The sequence below is a fragment of the Perognathus longimembris genome, chromosome 13, assembly GCF_023159225.1.
Source record: "Perognathus longimembris pacificus isolate PPM17 chromosome 13, ASM2315922v1, whole genome shotgun sequence".
Lineage (NCBI taxonomy): Eukaryota > Metazoa > Chordata > Mammalia > Rodentia > Heteromyidae > Perognathus > Perognathus longimembris.
This window is the reverse complement of record NC_063173.1, coordinates 248297-262948: the sequence shown is the minus strand read 5'-3', so window position 1 is coordinate 262948 and position 14652 is coordinate 248297. Positions and strand designations below refer to the sequence as shown.

At 51.9% G+C, this 14652-nt stretch overlaps 1 protein-coding gene across 2 annotated transcripts in view; it reads left to right on the top strand.

Moving 5' to 3' along the window:
• Positions 1 to 2236: 2236 nt before the first annotated feature.
• Positions 2237 to 14652, top strand: part of Chrdl2 (chordin like 2) — a 30492-nt gene continuing 18076 nt past the window's right edge. For both annotated transcript variants that reach the window (XM_048360046.1, XM_048360045.1), the window contains exons 1-2: positions 2237 to 2337; positions 11808 to 11920. In XM_048360046.1, coding sequence (XP_048216003.1) covers positions 2262 to 2337; positions 11808 to 11920 — 189 coding nt within the window. In that variant the 5' untranslated portion in view covers positions 2237 to 2261. The remainder of the gene's footprint in view (positions 2338 to 11807; positions 11921 to 14652) is intronic.

Genomic DNA, 14652 nt, shown 5'->3' with positions numbered 1-14652 from the left:
CTGACATTTTTATTTAACCTATAAGTGATGGAAGGCTGTAATGGATGTGTTAAGTAGGAAACGTGATGTAATGAGATCTGTAGTGGAAATGGTCAGCAGAACTCTTATGGCAAATGTGAGGAAAATATATTGGGGTAGGAGAGCACAGAGTAGGAACAGAAGACCTGCTGTTTAGAGGCTGTGAGGGAGCTGGTAGTGCACACATGTAATCCCAGCACTCAGGATGAAGTGGGAGAGTCATGGGTTCCAGGCCAGTAAAAGAGAGGGAGGGAGGGAGGGAAAGAAAGAATAAGAGAGAAAGAGAGAGAGGGAGAGAGGGGAGGAAGGAAGGAGATGGAGAAATCAATTAAGAAAGAAAAAAGGAGCAAAATAAGAGACGTAGACACGTCTAAATAAGGAATGCTGAAGTGCTGAACTCGGGGATAAGACCGAGGGAGGGAGAGGAGAGATGAGCAATGGAGCCCTTGTTTGTAAAGGAGAATGAGTAGAATGAAGGGAAGGCTAATCTTATGCCACTTCTTACACTTAAATCATGAATATATGTGCACCCACATTTTAAACAAAGATGGAGAGCGATAAGATCTTGTTCTCAGACATTTGGGGTGAGCTTGTGCCACAATTAAACACTAAACCGAATTCTACATTCCCTGAAAGCCAAAGCAAGGAGGGAGTCCTAACGACACACATAGCTTCTGCTATCCGTTAACACGAAGTATTACACACTCAGGTAGCGGGAGATGGGCTAGACTCACTCGAGGTGCGCCTGAAGGTCACTGGGGACGGACGGGTTTGTGGGTGGGTCCGAGGGCTCTTTCTGGGTGCACCGGTCGTTTCACTGCTCACAGTCTGAGGGGCTGGCAGCCCTGTGGAATCGGGAGCCCAGCTTGGCCCGGGAAGTTGTCTTTACCCACTGCCTGCCAAGGTGTTGGGGCCCGGATGGGGGTGCGGCCCCACACCCCTTCCTACTTCGTACTCCCCGTGCTCGGCGCGCTGAGAGACTGGGCGCGGACAGGGGAGCGCCAGGACACCACTCGCATACTTTTCTTTTTGTGCAGTTCCCGGGGCTTGAACCTGGGGCCTGGGTGTGGTGCCTGAGCTTTTGTGTTCAAGGCTAGCGCTGAGCACCCCCCCACTCCTGGCTTTTGGGGTGATCCACTGGGGATAAGCGTCCCGTAGGCTTTCCCGCCCGGGCTGGCGTCCAGCCCAGTTCCTCAGGTCTCAGCCTCCGGAGCGGCGGGGATTCCAGGCGGGGGCCGCTGGCACCTGGCCAGCGCGGCCCTGTGGGTCGGGGCCGCCGGCCGAGGGGCCGGGGCCGGCCCGGGCTGTGGCCGCCCCCCACCCCGGGAGAGGCACGGCCTCGCGGGGCGCCGAAGGGCTCTCCGGGCGGGGGCGGGGTGGGAGGGGCGGCGGGCGCCCACCACGCCGCGAGCTCCGCGGCTTCTCTTCGGAGCTCGGGTGGCGTGCCGCTCGTGAGCTCGCTGCCGACCGCGGTGGAAGGGGGGACGGCTGCGGGGAAGGCATCGAAGGCCCTCCTCGAGCGCGGGGAGCGACGCCGGGGCGGCGTGCCCGGGACCACAAACTGAGCGAGGGCGGCGAGGGTCCTGATTCCATCCAGATGCCGGGCTGCGGGCGGCCCCCGCGGCCCCTCAGCCCCACCTGAAGCCGAGCGCGGCGGCACCGCCGCCCCCCCCCCCCCCCCGCGGCGCGCTGGGGCCACGCGGGGAGCCGGGGTTAATCCCCCCCCGCCGCGCCCCGCCTCGCGGCCTCCCCTCGGCGGGCGCCGCGCCGGGAGCGCCGGTCCCGGAGCCCCGCACGAGAGAGGCGGGCGGAGACCGGGGGCCGGGATCTCGAGCGGCCAATCCACGCGTCCGCGGTGCGCCGGGGGAGGCGCCAGCGCCGGGCCCGCGCCGGGCTGGGCGGCCGGCGTCCCGCGGCAAAGTACAAATGCGCCCGAGCGCGGCGCCTGGCGCCCTGGGCGAGCCCCGCCGGCGTGCGCTCAGCCTCCCCCGCGGCCGCCGCGCCGGAGCCGCGCCGGAGCCCAGCGAGCCGCGGGCCGCCCCGCCGTCGGCCGCCGCGCGCCCCCTCCTTCCGCTCTCGGCGCGTTCCTCCGATCGCCGCCCCCCCTCGCCCTCCGTGCCCACCCCTCTCGGGTCCTCGCTCCCGCTCCCCCTCCGCCCCGCCGGGCTGTGGGCACGCACCCGTGCCCCAGCGGCCCCCTCGCCTCCCGCTCCCCGACGCCCCGGGGCCGGGGGGAAGGAAGGATGGTGCCCGAGGTGCGGATCCTCGCCGCCTTGCTGGGACTGGCGCTGCTCGGGTTCCCCCTGGACTCCCACGCCCGTAAGTAGAGGCACCGGCCCGGGGGCGGAGGGGCGCCGGGGCGCCGGGACCGTGGCCGCCCGGCGTGGCCACCGCCGTCCGGGCAGCACCTGCCACCCGGGCGGGCGGGCGGGCGGGCGGGGCGCGCGAGTCCCGGGACCGAGGCGGGCCCCGAGCGGAGGGCACCGCGCCGCCAGGGCCGAGGACGGCGGGCTGAGGGCCGCGGGCGGGGGGCAGAGCACCGCACCCCCCCCCCCGCCCCCGTGGTGGGTGTGCCGAGGGGTGGGTTCCGGGAGAGGAGCCGGGCGGGCTGGGCTGCGGCGGAGGGGAGTGCGGAGACCGAACGGCGGCGGGGTTTGTGGAGAGAGAAGAGAAGGGGCCTCGCGCCTGCAGACGTAGCTACCGCAGGCTGAGCGCCGAGGATCGCGGTTCGAAGCCGGCCCGGGTAGGAAACGATGTGGGACTCTCAGCTCCAATAAACTCCCAAAAAGCGGGAAGAGGAGCCGTGGCTCAGTGGCTCCTGAGCTAAAAAAAAAAAAAAAAAAAAAAACGGCTCAGGGACAGAACCCTGAGTTCAAGCTCCAGGACAGGCACAAAAGAAAAGAAAGGAAAGAGAACGAAAGAAAGAGATAAAGGAAGGAAGGAAGAACTTGCTGGAATTGACAGAGCCATCCAAACCCAGAACTTTCTCATTCCAAAGCCTGCCCCACAGTGTCTGGAAAGGACCTTCATTTGGAGTTGTGAGGCTCTGGGAGGCAGCAGGGCACCGTGAGCTAGATCAGCGGCTTCATATCCAGGCACCACAGACTCCCAGCTGGTGGGAGGCAGGCCTGGAGGGCATCTCGCTGAGCTTCAGTTTTCTAGTCTAGAAAAGTGAGAGTTTAAACAACAACAAAAACACCTCCAGGTTTGTCGTAATAATTCAGTGATAGAAACCAGGTGAAACAGCTAGCACAAGGATGGAGAGTGATCATTACGCACACACACACACTAAAGCTGGGCATGATGGTACACACCTGTAATCACAGCATTTGGGGAGGCTGAGGCAGGAAGATCTCAAGTTCCAGGCCAGCTTGTGCAACATAGCAACATCCTCTCTGAAAAAGCAAAGAAACAAACCTGTGTGCCTAGTTCATATTTTCCCACTTTATACACAGTGTAACCTCAAGCAGGTTATATATTTTCTCTGTGGTTACTCATCATTGGGCCCCACAATAGGCTGCTTAGACCCCTTAGTGTCTCTTGCTAATGTCTTAGAAAACTGAGAGGCTGGATGCAAAAACCAAAGCAAAGATTCTTTTCAGAAGAAGGAAGGAGCTTAGTTCAGATGCTGAGGTGCTTGAGAAAGAAACCAGGGCAAAGGAGAGGACGTAGTTTATTCCAGGTCACAGGGGTGCACCGGGCATGAAGCTCCCCACTGCCCAGCTCCTAGCCCAGTGCTCTTTTGTCTCCTTCATGCTTTCCTTTTGCATGTGACTTTCCGGAGCTGGTGGTGTTGGCTTTTGTTTCAGGGAAACATCTCTGCTAGTGAGGAAAGGCTGACTTCAGTCTTGACATCTCTGGCCTTTCTGCTGCATACGACTCACAGCCAACCTTAGGAACAAGTCACAGAAAGAGCTCACCATTGGGTTCAAGTCCTAACTCTGTTTCTTAGACCTAACTGACTTTTGCCAAGTCATAAGTTCTCTGAGCCTCAATTTCTTCATCTACCTAAGAGAGGTACTAACTGAAACCTGAAAGATTCTGGGGAGAATTAAGGTTGTGTTAAACTGCCCAGCACATTACTGACTATTCTGTAAATATCACCCCCCTTTGACAGACTCCCGCAGTGGGTTTTCTTCCAGTACTTGCCTGCTCTTGAAAGAGAATTAGCACAAAAGGCCCTCCACGCTTGCCTGCCTTTCCCTCTGCCGTCATCCTTAGCCCTCAAGGTTTTGCTGCAGATATCATTGCCCTGTGGAAGGATGTTCTAGAATCTAGCACTGTGCTGGATTTCTGGTGCCTTCCTCATATCCTTCCTCTTTACCTCTGTATTTTGTCAGACCTTTACAGCTTGACTTTCCTCATCTCTTCCAGAAAACTCTATTTGATGACCTGGTCCCCTCTGACCGCCCCTCCTGTGCCTTTCTGGCCTTTGAGTGTGTCCATCTGTGACCAGCTCTGCCATTGCGCTATTTCCCCTGCAGGATCATACAGATAGGGCTCCAGAGTTGGCAAAAAGTCGAGGTGTGCTGAACTGGTGTTGGGAGGCATAATAAGACTTTAGCAAGTCAGAGCTGGAAGAGCCTTCTCACCTGTTTCTACCCATCACATAGCCTGTCCTTAGAAGTTAAACCCAAGTCTAAAAGGGATGGCTTTGTCACAAGGTCACACAGTAATTTATAAAAGAGAAAACAGAGATCTGGACTCTAGTCCCTGATTTGTCATTTATTGGCTATGTGAACTGGAACAAATCACTTCGTTTCTCTAAGCCTCATGTTGTCTAGGGCTGACAGTCTATGGGTCTTGGGCGATCCTGCAGTCACTCTCCAGGATCCTGTCTGCAGTTCACTTTTGAAGGGCCTCGTCGAAGTGTGCGTGAGATCTCCAGCTTACTACGGATAAGACATCACCTGGTGCCAAGCTAGGTGCTTTCGGAAGTGATGCTAACAGATAGGAGTCACACTCCCAGGTGGCCACATCCTGCAGGGAGCCAAAACCCCTGCCTGCATCCAAGGCTGTTCAGCAAAGGTTATTCCCTCTTGGAATCTTATTTCTAGCCATAGACTGATACCCGATGCCAACCTAGCTAAATTTGAACTCCATCCACAAACTGAGTCGTAATGCTTCATCTCTGACCACTGACTGAAGATCAGTTTCCCCTAGCCCTGCTCTATAGGGCCCCTGGCCTGGTTACTGACTGGAACTGACTCTTAACTCCAGGCTGTGCCAACATCCATATGTGATGTTGGTAACTCTCCTGCTTGGTCATCCTCCCTCGGACCCGGAACTGGCCCAGCTAATTTCCTCCTTCTCTCGGCTCTTTCTCCTATGTTGGCTCCCTTCTTCTCCTTACTTTGTACTCTTCCCTTAACTGTCCCTTGTGGATGGCCAGCAAGCTTCTGCTTTCTCCTCCCTGCCCCATCCAGTGCTGCTTTTGAGAGAGTCAGTTACCCAGTAAGAACCTGCTTTTTCTTCAGGGCTTTGTGTATGATGGTTCCCAGGTGATGAAACTGCAGACCCCAAAAGCAGGCATGGACAGGAAGGAAGTGCCCCATGGTACAATGTTCAGAGGGAAAACTTGGAATCAGAAGGTCATGAATCCTTGATTCTGTCTGTCTGTACCCTGATTCCAACTGTGACCCTGGGTAAATCCCTTTTCTCTGCCCCTCAGTTTTCCCATTTGTAAGGTGAGACCATTGGACTCAAATGGATGAGCAATGTCATGTGGTTTTGGTTTGTTTGTTCCTAGGGCTTGAACTCAGGGCCTGGGTGCTGTTCATGAGCTTCTTTTTCTCAAGACTAGAGCTCTTCCGCTTGAGCCACAGCTCCACTTCTGGCTTTTTTGGAAGTTTTTTTTTTTTTTTAATTATTATTGGAAACAGAATCTCTTGAATTTTCCTGTTGTGGCTAGCTTTGAACCACAATCTTCAGACCTCAGCCTCCTGAGTAACTAGGATTACAGGCATGAGCTGCTGGCACCTGGCTGAGCAATGTAATTTTTAAGCACCTGTCATTCTAAGATTCAAAGATGTGGTTGCTTTGTTCCTGAGTCCACTCAGACCTTTGGAAAGGAAAGAGTTGTTGAAGAGTATATATATTCCCGCCCTTCTATGGAGGACCAGATCCTTAGACACCAGGAAGAAGGTGCCTAGAGTGCCTAAGGTAATGGGTATAGTGGGAGACTCACCATGCTTTTCAGCTTCAGTCACATCCTATCAAGTTGTGTGTTGGGAAGGGGCACCCAAGCCAAGGCCCAAAGACTGGCTCCAGGCATCCCCCTTTCTGGCCAAGCGGTACTGCATTTCCCCTCTCCCACCAGTAGAGGTCTCTGCCTCACTCATTCATTAGCTGCTAGGCTGCTGTGCCTTCAGACAACAGCTGCGCAGTTGCTCCAGCTGTTGCACCTGTTCCAGGACTGGCCTCTCAAGTTCCCCCAGCCGCCGGCTGTGGCGCCGGTTCTGAGAGAGGGACCTTGAATCCCTTGAACTCCCAGAGAGGAGGACTGGTGGGAGACGGGTGTCCCTGGGAGGTGCAGTGCCAGAGATCATTCTGAGTATTCTGTCTCTGGGCAGGATCCCTTCCTGCTGTCCCTTCTTGTATTCAGGAGTTCTTTACCATGTCTCACCTCAGTCCGTTTGTTTGCAAGTTGCTGTGAGATGACTTTGGGAGTTTCTGCCAGAACAGATCAGTGATCAGAAAAGTCCTGTCTCTCTGATGTTCAGAGTAGATAATAGAGCTGCCCTTCCTGGCTTGACAACTCTTTCCTCCAAGGCCTTCCTGTGCTGCTGCATTTCTATCCTATGCTAAGGGAAGAAAATCAAGTTCAGAGAGACCCATTCCTTTTCCTAGGTTGCACAGCTCAGCCCCTGAAGCACTGATTCTTCTGATTCATTTAAGAGATCTTCCCCATTGGTGTCAGAGCCCAGAGTGGAGCTTATGTCTCAGAGGGAAGCAGGTTTGTTTGTGTGAAGAGAGGACTATAAATAAACAGAGAAAGTGCAGTTGTGTGGGTGGGAGGGAAGAGATGAAAAAGTTCGCACATTCTTGAGTAGCCCAGATCCCTTGGGTTTCCTGAGTTCCTGAGACAGGCCAGCCACAATAACAGACCCCTCTCTTCTCGCTCTGGTCCCTTCTGGTTTATTTTCTCCGCCTCCTCTCCAACCAGAAGCTTCTTTCGGATGGACTTTTCTGCTTCCTGTTGGAAGGATTCTCAGCCATGCTACCCATCCTTATCTGATTCCCAGTGAACACAAGGGTCTCAGGTCAGACTGTGGGATGCACTTGGATGGGGACAATTTGGGAATTTTGAATTCCATGCAAAGATCATGAAAGCAGGCATCCTTTTAGCTCCCCCAGGCTCCTAAGCTTTGTGTACATGGAGTTCTTTTTTTTTTTTTGGTCAGTCCTGGGGCTTTTACTCAGGGCCCTGGCTTCTTTTTGCTCAAGGATAGCACTCTGCCACTTGAGCCACAGCGCCACTTCTGGCCATTTTCTGTATATGTGGTGCTGGGGAATTGAACCCAGGGCCTCATGTATACGAGGCGAGCACTCTTGCCACTAGGCCATATCCCCAGCCCTACATGGAGTTCTTTGGTGTGCTCGATGCTTAAGAACTCTAGCCAGGAGCTGGGCAGAGAGGTCAAAGTCTAATTGCTGTGAGTGGCAAAATAAATGTGCCGAGACTTGGCTCTCCTTCAGTAATGAAGTTTTTTCATCAGAGATGTCAATTAAGAGCTGTCCATCAGATCTCCTCCCAGAGCCACTAGGTCTTGGTCAGCTCCATTCTTCTTCCCTCACTCCTTCAGCAAGACCAGCTTGATGAAGGATTTGTCCAGGACCCAAAGTGCAGTGAGATCTGCTTCTTTTTCTCAGGAAGATAGCTCACGGTTCAATAAGGAAGGCAAACCCACTCACCAAAAGAACTCAGTACGCAAGGAGAGGCCAGGGCCCTACAGGGTGGAGGCGGATATGCATGCGTACACATACATATATGGGTACACATACATATTATATAACATTTTACATATGCATATGTGTGTGTGCCAAATGCACCTCCACAAAAGGCCTGTCTTCTCCCTTTGGGCTGATAAAGTCCTTCTTGAGTCTCAATCAATCTCTTCAGCTTAAAGCTTTTTTTTTTATTGGCACTGGAGCTTGAACTCAGGGGCCTCAAGCTCTCACTCAGCTTTTTTCCCCCCACAGCTGGCACTGTACCACTTGAGCCATTGCTCCAGTCCAGCCTTTTGCTGGTTAATTGAAGTTGGAGTCTCACAAACTTTTCTGCTAGGGCTAGCTTTTAACCTTAATCCTCTAATCTCAGCCTCTTATGTAGCTAGGGTTAGAGGGGCACTTGGCTCAGCCTGAACTCTTGGTTCTCACTCTTGCCTTACCACTTCTGCTCCCATTCCATCTGAGCTTTGTGTGGGCACAAGTGAGTGGTACCTGGGGGACAGAGCTTGCGTGGGAATGGAGCTAGGGAAGACTACAGAATCCCTTCCAGGAAGCTGGGAGCTTTGACCTTCGTGTCCACTGTGGTGTTTGTGCTCTAAGAGTTCTTTGGGGGCTGCACCCTACAACTCTGGAACAAAAACAAATACAGGAAACTGGCTGTTAAGAAAGTTAGGGGCTGGCACCCAGATCTGGCTTTTGTTTGTCTATTCTCATCTTTTGTTTAAATGATCATCTAATAGGTGTCAGGCACTAGGCATATTAAATACATTATCTAATTTAATTCTACAATAATTACAAGAGGAAAAGATGATGACTAGTCCCATTTAATAGATGGGGAAACAGGCCCAGAACAGTTAATTTGTCTAAAGTCAGGCTATAAATGAAAGATAAATCTATGATTGAAATCTTGCTCTGTACAATTCAAGGTGCTTAAGAGAAGATATGCTTGACCTCTAAGTTAAGGAGAAAGCCCTGGACAAGGGTGGGTATGATAAGAAATGGTGGTAGGTGAGAGAGGAAGCAGGAGAGGGCCAGGGCCAGGATAGGAGGAAGAGGAAGGGCAAGGGGAGGACACGAGGAAGTTGGGGAGATATAAGAGACACAAATTTGTCCCCCTTCACAATGTCACTCACGGTTGGCCTCCGTGGCCTAAAAAAGTTGGTGCACATGGAGCTATCAGCCTCTCTAAGAATCATGAAATCCTGAAATGAGCAACTTTAGAATCACACCATAGTGCAGTTCTACAACTTTAAGTTCTAATGAACTAACTGTAGGCTCTTAGAAGCATAGAATTCTCGAGTTCTTTTTTTTTCCCTCCAGTGTTGGGCACTGGACCCAGAGCCTTGCTTGTGTTTGGCAAGTACTCTTACTTGAGCTACACCAACAGCCTTTTGTTTGTATCTTGTTTTCAGAGATAGAGTGTCAAGTCTGGCCTTGTACTCACAACTCCGGAGTAACTGGGGTTACAGGTGTGAGCTACCATGCCATGCCTGGAGGAATTCTCACATCGTGATTCTTAGATATCCAGAACTAGAGTTTTCGAATCTGTAATCTTCAACTCCTAAATGAAGCAGGAAACCTTTGAAGATCATAGTTTATCTCCACCCTCTTGTTTTTGAGTGGGAAACTGAGTCTCTGAGAAGGAAAGAGACTTCCTGAACCCTACCAGAGTACGTTTGCAGCTCAAGGAATGAGAGCTCATTCCACCAGCCACAGGGAAGGGCAGTGGCTGGCCTCTAGGCAGCCAGCCTCAAGCCTAGCAGGTCCTCTTCCTCCTGGGTTTTGGCATGGCCTTGATCACTCCCCTCCCTAGGGGAGGAGGGAGCTCCAGGCACTGCCACCCGCCTTGTGCCTCTCACCTTCCAGGGTGTGGTGGGGTGGGGACCATGGCCACAGGAGGCTTCATGCCAGGCCCCCCACAGTCTCAGCCTCTGCCAGGTCTGTTGGGAGTGGAGGTCAGAACCCTCCTGGCCCAGGCACTGACTGAGCCTTTCCCTGTCTTCAAACTCCTTGCAGGCGAGAGGTAAGGGGCTGACAACTGGCACAGGGGTCAAGGCTGAAGGGCCACCCCAAGAAAGGTAGGGCAGGGTGTTTTTTCTACAACAGGCTGAGACCAAAGGTGACCATGGTGTTGCAATTGGCCCTCCCTGGTTGGGAAGGGGACTGAGGAAGAAAGACATGATTCACTCCTTGGAGAATTGGTCTGGCTCTGACCCACACCCCAGCTGGGCCTGGTTTCCACCCTTTGTCCATGGAGGCGGAGAGATAAACACAGCCAATTTGATAGAGGCCAGCAGGGCCTTGCTGGCTCTTCTGGACTGGAATCTGCTATCTGGTCACTCCCTCCACTAGGGGAGCTGGGAGTGGGACAAAGAGAGACTAAGCTGTGAGGGCTGTGATCCTCAGAAGCATAGACCATAGAGGCCCCATGACAATGGTCTCAAAGCTTTTTCCTGGGAGGTCCCAGTGAGCAAAGAAGGCACAGTGTGAGGAGCCAGACAGAGGCCGATCTTAGCAGCTTTTCAACTTTCTAAGGGCGAGCTCCTGTTCCCTGGTGGTATGTGCCAGGGGCCTTGGGAGTGAATTAATTATGTGAGAAGAAAAAAAGATGGAAGGTTCCAGAAGTCAGGAGAGCAGGAGAGGGGTCTAACCACTTAACAAAGCAAACTAGTGTTTCAGTCATTTTTAGAAGAGTTCATCTACCTGGTAACAAGTGGTATGCAGATTACTGAAAGGTCAACAAATGTGTTCAGAGTAGTAGCAAAGAGCATTTTTTAAGGATATGTAAACATCATTTTCTTAATTACTTATTCACTGTGGCTAGCTGAGATACAGGGACATTGCATGATGAAAGTAGGAAAGTGCTAGGAGTTGCTTTGCTGCAAAGGTAGATCAAAAGCTAGTGACAGTGGCACATACCTGTAATTCCAGCAATAAAGAGGCAGAGGCAGGAAAATCAGAAGTTTGCAGTAGCCTAGGCAAAAGCACTGATAAGACTCAAAAAAAAAAAAAAACAAAATAAAAGCAAAGGAAGCCAAGTACCAGTGGCTCATGCCTATAATCCTAGTACTCAGGAGACAGAGATCTGAGGATGGTGATTTGAAGCCATCTCAGGCCGGAAAGTCTGTGAGACTTATTTCCAATTAACCATGCCCCTCTGACCCCTCTCCCCCCAAAAAAGCCAGAAGTGAAGCTGTGACCCAAGTGGTAGAGAATCAGCTTTGAGAGAAAAAGCTGAGATAGCATCCAAGCCCCAGTACTGGGGGAAAATTTTTTTTTTTAAATAAAAACCAAAAGGACTCAAGATATAGCCTTGAGGAAATGCAAAGTGCAGGGTTCAATCTCAACTACTTCAAATACAAAATATGATAGGTCACAAGACCCAAAGAGAGAGACAGAGAGAGAGAGTTAGTTGGGGAGGAAAATAAAATGGGATGAAGGAAAAGAAAAGAAGCAGTTATGAGGGTTGTCACCCCTGCTTGGTGGCTGACTTGCTGTCTGGCCCTAGGTGTATAATTTCTTCTCCTGTGCCTCCCATTACCCTTCTAGTTGTACCGCTGGTTAGAGCACAAGTTGAACCTAGAAGGCCTTGTCACTCTAACTGCCCCCAGGGACAAATGCCTAGGCCCTGAGAGCAGCAGCCACATCTGCCACATCTGGGTGTGGTCAACTGAATTAAAACCCAGGGCCCCTGGCCTGGAGCAGTGTCCCCTGAGTTCCTTTTGCCTCAAGAGAAGACCACCTGAAGGATAGTCCAGATGACGCCCGAAGAGGCTGGGAGAGGAGGCTGGTCTTGGTTCTGGCATCTCCTGGATTCACAGCCCTCATTGCTTTGCCAGGCCCAGACATGTTCTGCCTTTTCCATGGGAAGAGATACTCCCCTGGAGACAGCTGGCACCCCTATCTGGAGCCCCATGGCCTGATGTACTGCCTGCGCTGCACCTGCTCTGAGGTAGGTTCCTCATCGCAAGGCCACCTGCCTTAGGGTTGTGACACTGGAGGTTGGGGCACCCTGGAACTAGGTCTCCTGGCACTGGGCTGTCAGAGGCAGTGGAGGGCCGTGAACAAGCCCATCACTAGGCAGGACTAGATGGCCTCCCTAAGCCTCCCAGGGGTTAGTCCACAGTGGTTCTGTGGCTGGGCTGGTGAAGGCCTGGCTCTGCATCTCTCATCCCAGCCTCCTTGGTAGCTTGAGCCAGTGTCTGTCCGCCTGCTTCCCTCCCACCAGCTGGCCAGAGCCTTTGCAATCTTCCTTCCTGTTCCTTGCTTGCTATGTACCATTTCCTAGGCTGACCTCCCTGACCCTGCCTTAAGATTCTTTATCCCAACTTGACTAGCTTCAAATTTTGTTCTTGGAGATTTTGTTCAAAAAAGAAGAAAATGACATTAACCCCACATAAGTTTCTCTGTCCCATTCTCCTTGCTCTTGTGGAAAGCTATCTGTATCAGTCACCCCTGCCCCTGAGAACAGATCACATCCATGCCCAGCATACTGCCTTCCCAAAGGCTGAGCCACAGGGGCAGAGGCTGAGTCTTTGTTTCCATTTTGTCCATTCACACTTCACCCCAACAGTTAGCTTTCCATCGTGCTAGCAAATCACATGAAGTGGTAGGATGATAAAGAGAAACGTTTGACTTTGGTTCACAGCTTCAGAGGTTCTAGTACATGATCTATTGGTCCTATGCTTTAGACCTGTGGCAAGGCAGGGCATCATGTTATGTGTGGCAGAGCAAAACTGCTCACCTCATGGCCAGGGAGAGAGGGGGAGAGAGAAAGGGAGGGAGGAGAGAGAGAAGGAGGAGGGAAGGGGAGGGGAAGTGAAGGGGGAGTGGGAAAAAAGAAGAGATAAAGATAAAAAGGAAGGAAGAGAGAATGAGAGAGAGAGAGAGAGAGAGAGAGAGAGAGAGAGAGAGAGAGAGAGAGAGAGAGAGGAAACCCAGAGAAGTCCCATAAAACCATTCAAGGGTACATCTTTTACAGGTGCAAAACACCTCCCTGGGGACTAAGCCTTTAGCACATAGACCTTTGGGAAACATTCAGTCTCCAAACTATAGCACCAACCTAGAGCCTCTACAGAGCTTTGCACATCAGCTAGGTGGACTAAGCAAGATCCTACATGGTCCAGAAGTGTCTGGTGAGGGGTGAGGATGGAAGAGAAGGAGAGGGGGAAGAGACTTAGGGGAGTTGAAAACCCTTGGCTTTAGCTTAGCTGGTGGGGACCAGTCAAGGTGTCCCTAGTTATTTTTGTCTGGATGTGGTGCTGGAGAAGCTCCCAGCTGATGCCCCTTAGCCCCTGCTCTCTCCCTCACAGAGAGGGAAATCTCCTAGTTAAGACAGGTCCCTCTGGGGTTGGGGCAGAGAAGAGCTCCTGAGGATGTGGAAGATGGGGGACACAGCTCCTCTCCAGATTTCCACACTGGGGGCTCACCTTTCTCCAAGATTTTTTTCCTCCCTCTGACTCCCAACTGGTTCCATTGTGATGGCCTCAGGAGTCGAATGTAGCCAATGCTGGTGGCTCACACCTGTAATCCTAGCTACTGAGAAGACTGAGACCTGAGGATCTCAGTTCAAAGCTAGCCTGGGCAGGAAAGTCCACGAGATTCTTTCTCCAATGAAACACCAGAAAACTGGAAGTGGTGCTGTGGCTCAAAGTGGTAGAGCACTAGCCTTGAGCACAGAGAGGCTCGGGGACAGTGCCCAGGCTCTGAGTTCAAGCCCCAGTAGGTCTGTGTGTGTGCGCGCAGGTGCGTGAGCATGGACACACATACACAGAGGCACACACAATGACTTAGATGCAAATGGGACACAACTTGGCCTCCCTTTGATTTTCCTTAGTCTGTCTGAGGCCAACTAGCTTTCTTAAAAAGAACTTTTATGAATATAGACAGAGAACAGGAAACCATAACAGAAAATTCCAGACATATCATGTAGTCCAGTTGACAAAGTCCAAGCTTTGTGATCGATCCATTGGCACTTACTCACTTCTCTTTCCCCAGAGCCCACTCAGTTTCTTCAACCCTGATCCCTGCCCTACCCACCGCCATCCCCTCCCTTTCATTTCTTCATTTAGCCGCCTCCGTGTCTTTCCTGGGCACTTACACAACCCCCCCTAATGAGTTCCACTCGAGAGTCCATCTTCCACCAAGAAGCTAGAGTGATCTTTTCTGAACATACTAGTGACCATATCAATATAAATGTCACCTCCTTAGGAGGGCTTCCCTTATAGCTGTTTCTAAAACAGTAGTTGATCTCGGGCCAGGCATGTTGGTACACACCCATAATCTCGGGAGGCAGAGGTAGGGCAATCATCATCTGGATTCTGCTCGGACAAAAGCATGAGATCCTATCTGAAAAACACTAAAAGCGAAAAGATGGAGACAAAACTGAAGTGATAGGTTACTTGCCTAGCAAGCATAAGTTTAATCCCTAGTATGCATGAAACAATCAGCTGTTAATCTAATCACATATTACCTTGTTTTACTTTTGCCATAGTTTAACATCCAATATTGTTTTGGGTGTGTGTATGTGGTGAATGGGGGGGGGGGTGTTGGAGACATGGCTCAGGTGGTAGAGTACCATCCAGTGATTGAAAGTAAACATCAGATACTAAGTCTGCGTCCTTGTCTCATACAAAAAAAAAAAAAAAAGTGAATGGGCTGGGCATTGGTAGCTCACATCTGTAA